Source organism: Anolis carolinensis, chromosome 6 (assembly GCF_035594765.1).
Source record: "Anolis carolinensis isolate JA03-04 chromosome 6, rAnoCar3.1.pri, whole genome shotgun sequence".
Taxonomy (NCBI): domain Eukaryota; kingdom Metazoa; phylum Chordata; class Lepidosauria; order Squamata; family Dactyloidae; genus Anolis; species Anolis carolinensis.
The window spans coordinates 91757336-91770808 of record NC_085846.1 but is presented as its reverse complement, the minus strand read 5'-3'; the positions used below and the strand labels follow the sequence as shown (position 1 = coordinate 91770808).

Below are 13473 nucleotides of genomic sequence, written 5' to 3'. Positions count from 1 at the left end.
TCGATGGCAGTATAACCTTGTACACATGTGAACTCCCCAGGATAGAAAAGAAAAAGAATTGGATATTTCTTCCGTCCTTTTTTTTAAAAAAAAGCACTTGTAGAAGGGGGAAATATCAGCTCTGTGCCACTGACCATCATAGTCACACAGAATTGTACTGTATTTACTGTATTTGATTGGTCTCGTTGCTTGAAATATTTGCAGAGCAATGGCTATTAAAGGAAGAGAAAGAATTACATCTTACATATTTATTTCCCTTGACATATGTGGCACTTTCGACTCTATACATTACGCTAAAAACCTCTGCAAACTGCTGGAAAGAAAAAATCAACTTCTCAAACAGAAGGTACTTAGCTATACCAGAAACTATCATGTATGTAAAAAACAACAAAACATCTTACGGCATTCTAACAACTTTATAATAGCATGCAAATTCATTTTTGTGGATTATAGTGTGTTCCATTTAAGACATTATCTAGAATCTGAGGGCTATATAAAGGTCACATGGTTGGGGCTGGAGACTATATATACATTATAGTTAGAGGAAAACTAAATGCAGAAAATTCAGATAATGGTAATATCTTTGTTAGCACAGACATTCACAAGGCTGCTGCTGATACCACTGAACATTTTAGCCCTGATGTGTTTGTCGTAAACTATTGATGGAATAGCTGAGTAAAGGACCAGAAAATGTTAATCTTTCTATGATGCCAAAAATATGGACTAAAATGATAATTTAAAAAGTCATGTAAAGTCAGATACTGAGACCTATCTAGCCTTGTGTCCTCTTTCCAAGAGGAATCACGTCAGATGCATCTGGGACTGCAAAGGCAAACTATGTATGTAGGCAATGCTTTCCTTATTGTTGGTCCCACAGCAACAAGTGTTCAGCACACAGCCTCAGAAAAACAGAAGGTAGTTTATCTATCATGGCTGACAGCCATGATTAGATCCGTCCGCCATGAATTTATTTTATTCCCCCATCAAAGTCAGCGTCCATTATTTCATTTTTCTTTGTCTGTCCCAGTTGCAGTCCAATCAATTAGATTAGGCAGCCCCAAGTTCTTTCAATATGAAGGAGAAAAATTGAGTCACGTTGCCCATACCATTCATTATTATATAAAACATAAAGCACCATCAAAGCTGTATGTCTACATGCAATTTCTTGAAAGTAAAAAAATACCATTAAGGCTACTACAGCCAGCTTTGTGGGAGTCAGCCCTACTGAACTAAATGGAGTTTTCTATTGAATAGAGTTCTATTTTTGATTCCACTACCGTATCCCATTAAGAGCTCACGTCAGATTCCTTATTTAGGTAAATAATCATCTGTTAATAATTTTGGTTGCACTTCTCTACCTTTTGCAGCTCTACACTATTTTTGCTGTGGGAAAAGCTGTACAACTGTAGTATGACACATGCAGACACTTCCCTAGCTTTTCACGAGAGTAATAAAATATTGGCCAATAACAGAAATCATGACAGAAGAAAGATAATTGAAAGAAACCACTTCAGACCAGTTTGGTGTAGAGACATCTTGGTTACTCAAAATGAGAACAAGCAATCTAGTAGACACAGCACCTCTTTGTTATAGCTTTGTATTCTACTATACCACCATAGACTTCTATAATTTTCCCTAGAAATGTCTACAAAACATGAGGATCCTTCACGATACCTAGCCTCTGTTTTTTTTACTACATAAGTAGACAACAGTGCACACACTACATCTCTTTTTATCTTTTTGGATAAAGTATATATATTTGGGGTAAATTTAAAATTCTTCTAATACAGTTCTTGGGGGGGGACTCTACTCATAAGACAACAACAAAAGGGCTTGAATAGTTAATCCAAAACCCAAAACACCTTCTGATAACCCTTCTTTTAATTGAAAAAACCTGCACTTAAAAAACAACCATGATTAAATTAGAAAATCAAATCAAAATAGATTAATACGTGGAACCAAACATTGCAAAATATTACTATTTCTACTAAATTGAATCATTTTGGGTATTCTTGAGGGAAAAGATGATAATTTTAAGACTTCCTTGTTCTGAGTTTCTAATAGCATGCCTAAGTTGGAAAACATATATAGTTTATTTACAAGCTCTGACCAGTTCTATACTATAAAAACAGAAGACTTGATATTTTTCACTTTATTAACCATAGCAGTTCTTTAGAAGCTGAGCCAAGAAATCAAAGTGGAGCCTATTTGATTGATGTTATAAAAGCAATTAAGTCACAGGTTTGTCAAATATGTTAACGTTTGGCTCTGCTTCTACTACGTGTCTATTTTGACTGCAAGTACTAGAGCAGTAACATTTAATGATTTACAGACATTCCATGTTTTAAGGTCTAGTAGCGGAATTAAATCTATGACACCATAACTCTGCCTTTGTTTGTTTATTCACCCCCCCCCCCCCATAATGTTAGGGTGATAGTATACATGTGTCTATATAGCATTCTATAGTATGACATTTAAACAAGTTCTTTCTTGACTAAAACCCTCCCCTTTCCTATTTCATTTCAATTTACTGGTCAAGCCAAAATGTTTTAATCATTTAAATCAAATGAAATGAGATGAGATGAAATACAAAAAGATTCATCTTAGTGCAAAGCATCTACTTGACAAACAAGAACTCGACTGTCTGGTAAAATTTTACTAAATTGTCAATGTGAAAATGTAACATGTACCTGCTTAAAATGTTACATGCATTAGAGTTGAAATATAAAAGAAATATTCTTGTAGCCAGAGTTATCAACTCAGCAAGCAACTTTTCCTTCGGCAATGCAATAAATTGTAATACACATCTTCCATTTTGTTCAAATAAATTGGTATTATTCTTGTGTTGTTCTCTGTGTATTGTCCTTTCTAGAAATAACAGTGCAATTCAAAAGCACTCTTTAAATTAAGAGGATAAATTAAAGTAGATTCAATATTTGAGAATTATTAAATATTTATTTTATTTTATTGGAGAGGATAAATGTTAGGTTTCCTTGATGAAAATTATTCTCTAGCCTAAAAGTTGCTTGTGATGAAAGAAAGAAAAGGCAATGGCAACAACCCCCCTCACAAAAAAAAAAACCCCAACAACATCAGATTCTTTGATTACTTAGTCCTTACTTTGGCTAAACTCAAATAAATAATTATAATTTGTCAGCTTCTAGGAAGGTATAAATATAAGTTAAATTTCAAAACAAAGATATTAATGAATGGAAAGAAACGAAGATTGAAATATTCTCCTCTGAGAAGAAAAAAGGTAATTCCATTATAAGGAACAAAGTATTTTTAAATTTTAGTTGCAAAATCAAATCAACAGACACGAGCAATCCCATGAGAGATATCTGAAGGTACCACACTCTCTTTGCTCCATAACCAACTTCAAATGATACCAATGTTCTGTTCCATTCTGAATTAAAAGAATGAATTAGTAGCTTTTAGGATGTCCAAACTACATCTTAAGACAGAAGTCCAGCTACCTAAACCAATATTAGACTTGGACTATCATCACAGACCATACAATTTCCTTAACAAAGTCAGAATCTTTTGGTGTTTTTTCACACAGAGACTAACACTTTCTCCATATTTTCCACCTCCCACCAAAAAGTTTTTTCCTGGCATAAAGAGCAGAATTTTGTTTTATCCACATCACAGGCATCAGCCAAATAAAATAACTTATCAGATCAAGGTTTTTGCCTTGTGCAAAAATTCCTACTGTTCTCCAGACAGCGGTAACATAATCGCTTAACACTTAAGACACAAGGATCACAAAAGTTTAAATCCTTCAAAGTCGTGCAGCAGTCTTAAATTCTCTCAGAATTATAATTTGTTATCACACCAGTTCCACCTAGTAGTATGAAAGCAAAACCAAAAGTTGCCTTAAGTACCACTCTATTACTCCATTGGAAAAGGAGTTACAATTAGCATTAAACTGCAGAATCAAACTATATGTTTTGGGTCATTCATTTGTACGCGATTCATTTTGGACTGTGAATACTTACAAGATCCTATGCTATAAAAAAGAAAACATGGAAACATTTCAAGATGCAAGCTTAAAGGTGAAAACTTGCTTGAATGGAATAGCTAGCAGTGAAATGGGATGTTTCCAGATGAGTAATTCCTATCACTAATAAACCACTGCTCTTCTGCTGCAACCTATGAGTGGAACTGCAATCAGCTATTAGAGGTATTGCATTTTTCCTCTATCTACTCATTTTGCAATGAGCTGCTCAATGGGCATAAGAATCTCAATGTGGATGATGAATGTGAAGGCCTAATTCACACAAACACAAAAAGATCCAATTTTTAAAAATTATTGAATTAAAAAATTAATTTAATAATGTATTTAACGTTAAGTACTCAATTATTTTTGCATCATTATCCATGCAATGTGTTTTAAAGATTTTTAAAGATTTGATTTGGATTAGAAGTATTTAATTAATGGGGAAAACACATATTGCTTTTTTTTTTTAAATCTAACTGCTATGTAGCCTATAAGTGTTTACATTTAAAAAATTAATATGGCATTTCTCTCTCTCTCTCAATTTATCTCTGAACAGTATGCCTATGTCTATGTATACACATTATATATAGAGGGTGTGTGTGTGTGTGTGCAACCTAAATGTTTTAGCACTTCTTAAAAATTGATTACATTTCAAAGTTGATTACACGAAGTTATTACCATAAAAAGGTATCATAAATGTGAGCAGCAGTATATCTTTAAAATAATCCATCTTTTAAAAGTCAGCAATAGATATATGAGCATTTGTATTTCTGGATATGGTCCTATCATTTATCTATCTCTTCCCCACAAAAGAGTCAGATTTCGGTAAGGTAACAATACTGAGACAGGATGGAAAATTTACAAATGGAATATAATGCTAGGTGGTCCTATAAAAACTGAGCAAACAGTATGGCAATTCCATGGTAAACTAAATCTAACTGTAGACCTACTCAGCCAGACATAATAGGACTTGCATACCAATTGACTTCCTCATCTCTCATTAATTAATATGCTCTAATACAGACTAACACCTGAGTTTCATCCAAGTCTAGATGCAGCCATAGTTAAATTGATTTATCAACTGCCTCCATCACTTTGGACTTTTTTCTTCTCCATTTCCCCGTCATGGCGGCTCATAGTGGGAGAATGCAATCTTTGCTAAGCCACAGCCACCTACCACAGAAAAGAGATACTTGCAGGACTTGGAGGTCACTCTCTAGCTGATCTGTTAAAGTCTTGGATCTCATCTGAGATAAAGGTGGAATATAAATTAAATAAATACACCAATAATTTTTTAAAGGATTAATTGTTGGTTGCTTTCAAATTGTTTCTGGCTATGGTGACTCTAAGATGATAGTATCACAGGGTTTTCTTGGCAAGATTTGTTCAGAGTAGGTTTGCCTTTTGCCTTTCGCTGTGGCTGAAAGAGTGTAATTTGCCCCAGTTCACCCAATAGGTTTCTATGGAGGAGGATGTTACCGGCAGAAGCTTTTCATAGCCCAAGGCAACAATAATAGCCAATCTTGTTTCTCTCCACAAAGAAATATGTCTGAACACTCTTCTACTCCTGACAAGGTATAAGGAAAAAAGTTGAAATTTAAGCTTCTACACCCATGGTTAAAGCAAGAGACTACTGGGGATAAAATGGAGTATGTAGTAGGACAAAGCTTGCAATAGCTTGTCTTCTGCAACAGATTAAAAAGGGGTCAGTTGTTGCCTAGTGATATTCAAGAAGGTATATTGTTATTATCCCAACAGATGAAACAGCCTATGTCAGGCTAAACATTCATATGGAGCCAAGAGATATTGGATTTTAAGCATAACAACCATGGATGTGCTAGGAATGCATGTTCCTCACACCTTTCTAGTAATAATAGAAATAATAATAATAATATACTCTTGAGTTCAGAAGGAAACTCAGAATTAAATGATTTTCCATATCTTTATACATATGTTCATCCTTCCACTGTACGATATAATAAAGATTAACCAATGTATAATGGTACTCATGAGCATCATCCACTGGATACTGACTATGAAAGCTTATACCAAAATAAATTGATTGGGCCTTAACACACTAACACAGCCTCCCCTGGAATATTCAAACTACTACTATATTATATTTTTGTTCCCCTGATGTGCAAAAACCAAACAGAAGTATCCAACACACCAACGGAGAGATGGTATGCTGCAAACCAAAACATGTTTTTTTTTAACTATGGAAAGGTGCAATAAGACTAGGTAAACACATTACTCGATTTAGTTATGTAGCCCAGTGGTTCCCAACTTTTGGTCCTCACCTATCCAAAGCCCCAACTAGCTTGACCTACGTCATGCATTTTGGGAACTGAAGTCTAAAACATCAAGAGGACCAAAGGTTTGGATCCACAGATTTAATCCTTCTAGGGGTTATACTACAAGTGAAAAAATTACAATAGGTTTAGAGGCAAATTTATTTCTGTGGGACGGTCATCGGTGGTACCATTTCCCAAAGCTAAATCAGAAGCACCTAAAAAACCCGGTTCCAGTTCTGCTTTTTAAGGACCAAAATAAAGTCCAAGGGAGATGTACCTTATTTTCAAAGTTTCTAAAAATAGTCTTTTCAAAGCAGAAAACTACAACAATTGGCATGGGTTGTATGTGATCCAGGAGTCATGTGTTATCTTGGTCTACACTATCAAGCAACTTGAAGGCAGGCACGCACACACGCACACATGCTGAAAATTGCTCTTCAGAGCTCCAGAGAGGAACCCTATGTGGAGATAAATGATGGAATGTGGGACCTTTTGCATGCAACATATATACTCTACCATTGAGCTGTTGTTATATTCCCTACAAAGAACTTCTCACCTAAGCATGTTTTTAAAATCCCACTAACTTTAAATAGGATGTGAACCTAAGTTAATAGAGATTAAAACAGGAAAAATTGGCTCCTATTATTGTTCATTGAAAATTATTTCTAAAGCAAAATGATTTCCAAGAAGAATACCATTAATTGTTTTAAAAAACAATTGCATTTAATAGGTCTCAGAAATTACAACACTAAGAGAATTCTATTAAATAGAGAGCTATAAAAGCAAGCATTAAAATACTGAGAAATTAAGTTCTTTATGTCTACAGAGCAAGCTATACTTCACACCTTCTATAGCCAGGCTAAACAGCCCTGCAAATAAAGGGTTAGGTGCATTGCAATTATGTGAGAAGCTCTAAAGCATTTTTATAAAACTGCAGAAGAGCACTAAACATACAAAGAGCACAACACAGAACTTACGTTGCAAGTTAACCAACTAAGTAAGCCTTAACAAGGCACAACAGAGATTTTTTAAAATGATGTAATGGGATGAAATATATTTTAGCACTTGGATGTAAAAGAGCTGGCATGTTGATCCAAAATAACTTTTGAAGATTCTTCCTCTTAATGAGAATATGGAACTGGCTGTGTATTTGGGTCATGAAACAAACTCCCTCTATTTTTCCAAAACTGAAGGGTGATTTTTCAATTAAACAAGCAGTTTTGTGAACACAAGTGCAAAAGCCAATCATGTGTACTAATTCACAGTAATCAGCCTGCAAGGTGAGCTCCCCAGTGACTCAGAAGTCAATGCACACCAAATACACACCAAATAGCAAAGCGCCACTGTTCATCTGACACTGACCCCATCAAAGTGCTTTGAATTCCATCAGGACAATATACCTGTTGAGCCACTTGAAACACTTGTTCCTTTTCTAGAGGCTATTGTTGTTGGTTCCTTTAAAGACAAACAAAGCACACAGACAGGTTTCTAAAACGGGATCAATTTACCAAAATATGAACTAAAACAAATCCCTTAAATTGTATTGTAATGACATTAAAGAGCAAACCAAAACCACCCTAAAGGCTACAATTCTTACAGGAAGGTTGAGTTGCATTCAACCGATGAAGAGTTGCTTGTGAGCAGGCGTGTGCAGAAGTGTTGTAAACCAAGCTATCTGCCTCCTAGGAGACCCCTAAACAAGCATACATTGTTACTGAAATTCTCCTGTCTTTTTGCACAGACCGCCAAGCGCTCCCCCCTCCTCCTCCTCTGCATTTCAGCATTACAACAGACTCTTATAGATCATCATCATAGGGAGTCTTGTACAGTTTCGACTGCGGCAAGTCACTGTGAGCGCTCTGCACTTATTATCACTGTATCGTATTATTTGTTTTGTTTATTCTGTTGAGTCGTTCTAGCGCAGCGACACTCTGGGTGACAAACTCGATAAAACAAAACAAGACTTTAAAATACCAATTTGAAAGCCTAAATAAAAACAACATCTTCCAAGCAAAAGACAAAGCAGCATGAAGAGGCTATGGTAATTATGAAACACATCCTGTAAGAATACATTTCTTTTAAAAGCTTGTGCTAATAAAAAAATAACGTCTCCCGGTGCCAGGGTTGATTTGATTTAAATCAAATTGATTTAAGTTGTGGTTTAAATTATGGTTTATATTGCTTCTCCAGAGGACTCCATTTTCAAGATACAATTCACTATTGAGGAAGATTTTATTTAGCCTTCTTTTTTCACAGAAGTATAACCTTAACACATATCCAGAGAGCTGGGTTTCATTAGTAAGTAGGCATTAAGCAATTATTCTCTTTTTACCCAGATTAACTTTTATTAATAAAAATGGTATCTATATCACTTATATCCATTCTCCCTCTTGTTCTTTAGCACTTAAAGACAAGTAAGGTTGAGGATATTATATTCTTCAAAACAGATATGCTATTCAGCAAAATGAGCATGATTAGGTTATTTCCCATCTTCATAAACATCTGTTATTTATTTATTTACTATACATATCCCGCCCCCTCAACCCAAAGGGGACTCAAGGCAGCTTTACATATAGACTACTATTCAATGCCTTAAAACAACACGAAATTAAAATAAACATTAAAATTAAAATTAAAACTAATACACATTAAAATTTAAAAACATGACATTCACTATTAAAACCATTATTATAGTAACACATAATAATAATAATAACAATACTACTACTACTACTACTACTAATAATAATAATAATTTATTGATATTCTGCCCTCTCTCCCCAAGGGGACTTAGGGAAGATTACAACACACTAAAAACACATAGAGGCAAACATTCAATGCCTCACCACAAAAGCAGACAAGGATACAATTAACCACCCACCCAATCCCAACACCAAGCAACAACAAACAACCAATTATAAATAAAACTTAAATTCACATAATATAATTAGAAGTTGCACAGTTAGTATTTATTCTGAAATATTTGCCCTGTGCTCTTATTTGATCACAGCTTAAGGGAAAAAACCCTGAAATCTGGTTTGCATTTTTAAAACTCCAATTTACATTTTACAACACAAATTTAAATTCTTAAAATTGGGTTTTAATTTTTCTAAGTTCAGTCTGATGCTGTAAAAAAAAATCAGTAAATCTAAGCAGAACTCTCTTAAGGAGGAATTCCACAGTTTGGTAACCAGAACAGCGAAGGTGCAAAGAAGAGCAAAGACCAAAATGTTAATAATCAATCTGGGAACAACAGCACACCATTCTGACAGTAGCAGTGGATAGGGAAGGGAGTTTAAAAATATACAAAGGCTAAAATTTGAGAATTTGAGAATAAGACATGGCTTCTTAAACACTTTCATTATATGCCTCTTTTCTGCAGTGTCCTACTTTGATAAGCACTGGAGGAAAGACTGTGGTAATTGACTCTTTTCTCCAATAAGGGCAAAAAAGCAAGTGGGAAAGGCAAGAAAAATAGCTCAAAAGGCAAGAATTATGAAATCCTTCTCCCTTTATACTGTAGACTTAGCACTTCATTGTTTAAGAAAAGAACAGAAAATGACCCCACTTCCTTGACACAAGGCACTAAGGCTTTCAGATTGAGGCTACGTTCACTTAAAAATGCGGTATCTCACATCTATCGAATGTTAGCAAGAAAGAAAGACAGACTTCACACAATATAGGAGAGCATTACCATCTCAATTCCATGCTGCCAGGTTTGAAAGAGCTACAGAAAGATCACAAAACAAGACCACCCATGGGGAGACAACACAAGTCTTATCCTATCTACCTGGCAATACTTTATGCCCTTTAAACACTCGCAATTCAAAGGGAAATGTGGGCTGTTTGCCACCTAAGCTCCACTGCCAGGAAATTATGCAGAATAACACAATTAATTTTAGTGTATGAATGCCAAGGGAGATATTTGGCATACATGGCATTTTTGAAAAAAAAAAATGGCTAACAAATTATCCTGTTTAAGGAAATAATTTATTATTGAAAAAGAGAGCTGGAGCATTGCTTTGAGATGTGTTTAAGACGTATTCATGACATTGAAACAAGTAGACAAAATAAATGGGATACATACAAATAAAAGGTGAATGGGCTATAGGTGGGGGGCATATAAATAAAATACAAATGTGAAAGTAAAATCAACATGTGTGCTTTTAGATTTAGGTCATTTGATATTTTTGCTGTACTGACAAGTATTTTGTTTTATTTGCTATTTTGGTTTATGAATTTTTAATAGACCTATATTCTTTGATGATTAAAAAAAATCATTCTCCTCCCTGAATTTTCCCAGCTACAAAACAGGTGAGCCTACCTGGCGATGTGTGATCAAGGTCACTGATCAAACAGAGCGAGGAGACATCACCCTCATCTCTGGAAAATTGCAGGAATGAACCCTGAACCAATATAGTTTCAAAGGCGCTCACTGCAGCCTGCTTTCTGCACGCACAACGGCATGAATCCCTTCTTCTCCTGTTATTACGGTACTGTTTTGCTGGGATTGGTTTGCACTTCCATGTTCTTTTCGGCAGAGATATAAATTGCTTGGAAAAGAGTGACCTCATCCTTCTTATGACAGCAGAAATTTACCAGTCAGCTTCCAAGTCCACCAGCGCTCCCTTGCCCCGCTGATCAAAGCCAGTTTAAATGAACAGCACTCTCTGTCTTTTAAAACGGCATTCATCTTTGAACAAAAGTTCATTTCATGTAAAAAGGGATTTATAATTGCTTGGACAAAATCAATACCCTCCTCCTCTGATATAGTGCTTGTTATAATTATAGGAATTGCTGTTGCAAAGCTAAACAGGAGAAATATTGTCATTTAGAGAATGGAAACGCAGGTTGTTCATTATGATACAAACCCCATGAAAGCAAAACAGGGTTTGTGTAACGAGTTTCATATACAGCCGACATTGTAGAACCTATGATATGACCGGTTAATGCTACGCAAACTAACAACACTATGGCAACAACCTTTGCTGAGCAGTTTTTCCCATTTGTGAAACTCGTATTACAACAAATATAAGTGGGAAAGTTTGTGGATTAGGCATAGCTGACAAGGGAAGGAAAGTAGGAAGAAAAGAAATGATAAGGCAGAGGTGATGTTGCAATGGAAAGTGTATATTACATTAATTTTTAGGTAACTTCATATGCAACACAAGTAAAAAGCCTTAGTCCATGACAGGACCTTTTAAACTTTTCCCAGTCAGAATCCCTTTCTGCCCAAGACATTTCTAAGTGATCCCAGGCATACAGGTATATATAACAGGTTGAAAAATCAAACATGTATTGATAATAAATAAGCATTTGCAGGACTTGCTAAACATCTGAAGCATTTTCTGCAGAGTCCACACTGCATGTTATTGCTAACGGATTCATGTAAATGGGTGGTATTCAGCAGCCTTTTATTGTTGCCAAGTTTTCTGTGATCCCAGTATTGAGTTAAGAGGATCCCATTCGGGGTCAGGACCCACAGTATAAGAACTAATTCTTTATGAGCCTTTAAAATGTTACACTAAGATGCCCAAATAATTACTACTGGATTTAAAACCACTAACAATCTTTGCCAACGGTAAGTAGAAGGATCAGTTTGACTATTTAAGAAAAAAAAAACATATAGGTTCACTATCTCCATGACTTAACCCAAACCTCCAATTTTTGTGGTTACATTAATAACAAATACAGTAATACTTCTTGAATAAAGAAAAATAGAGGAAATACTTACACAGCCACCAGCAAGAATTTCTGCTGGGAGAGGAACAGAACCATCTTTGAGCCTGAATTTGTCTCTCACAAAATCGTTCATCTTAAGGAATAAACATTCAGTCAAATGAGAAAAAGCATGATCTGTTTTTTTTTTAAGTATAGCTATACATAAATACAAATTCTATGTCTATTATTACTATAACACTTACATGCACACAGTTAGGAAGTACATTTACTAAGCTTAAAACCAGATTTACATCACTTAAGATACCAATGGATGCATATACTTAGCTACAAAAATAAAATAATTCAGGCATTTGCTTAAACAATTGTCAGTATTTCTTGAAAAATATCTTAGTGTTTTTCAGGCTTATATTGAAAATAAGTTCTAATTATTTGATTACTTACTTTTAAGTCAGAGAATACATAACTGCAATTTCAACTCTTAAAGAGGTTTCCATTGTTATGCTACACTTATTTTTATTGCATTAATAGGAAACTGTACAGATGGAGATTGTGATTTATTCCTTTCTGTGATAAATAATGCAGTTACTGAATAAGAGTGATTATTTCAAATGAGGCTACTGGGCAAAACTCATTAGTTAACTTATCATCCAAAAGACCCCACATAATCTAAATTTATATTATAGGAATATAACCTAACACAACATAATACATGTGCAAGTGTCATAACATTCGTTCCTGTGGGTTTTGGATGGCAGCTTTATGGAAATATGCTGTTTATATATACTGCCTTCTTCAAACATAGTTTTATCCAAGGAAACTATTAAATATATACTTATGCAGGCTTAAAAGCAGGTAAGAACCCATTCGACACAATCCTATAATATCTACTCAGAGTTAACCAGCACTGAGTTAATGCATTTACTGCCAGATAAGCATTTACAATATTTCAGCATAAATCTTCTTACTGGAAAATTCAAAGATATAAAACAATAGATTCTGAACTATAAATTTTGCATTTGACTTACAGTAAGTTTAATAGCCTTTTCCGGGGCTACACCCAATAATTGTGGCAAAAGACCTGTAAAGAACACAGAAATACCATATAAAACACAGCATACAAACAGGTAAGTGTGAAGTTAGCCATCCTAAAAAGGGGCCAGTATTAGGGCAATGTTCAACTGTAATGTTTAACAAGAGTACCTAGACACTTCATTAAAAACACAATATAAACCACACAATTCAGAGTCTATTATACACATACACATGCAGAGCTTATACACTTTAAAGATCAGAGAGATTTGTTTGTGCAACCTGCAATGGTGTACAATAATTAATGCATCATTGTGAATGGGTTGTAAACTGGGGAAAATATCCATACTGAGCTACATAGGCCTAAGGACTGATTGAATAATAGGATGTTTTCATATGTTCTTCATATCTTGTTATATGATCAAATGACTACATAACAAACATCTTGTTTAGAATTTAAACTTAGGA

The 13473-nt window shown here is 34.8% G+C and overlaps 1 protein-coding gene across 2 annotated transcripts in view; it reads right to left on the bottom strand.

Annotated features, from left to right (window-relative positions):
- The window catches only part of slc25a13 (solute carrier family 25 member 13), a 131841-nt gene that overhangs the window by 23398 nt on the left and 94970 nt on the right, over positions 1–13473 (bottom strand). For both annotated transcript variants that reach the window (XM_008112555.3, XM_003222119.4), the window contains 2 exons: positions 13002–13054; positions 12029–12109 (listed from right to left, as the gene is read on the bottom strand). In XM_008112555.3, the coding sequence (XP_008110762.2) occupies positions 12029–12109; positions 13002–13054 (134 nt within the window). The remainder of the gene's footprint in view (positions 1–12028; positions 12110–13001; positions 13055–13473) is intronic.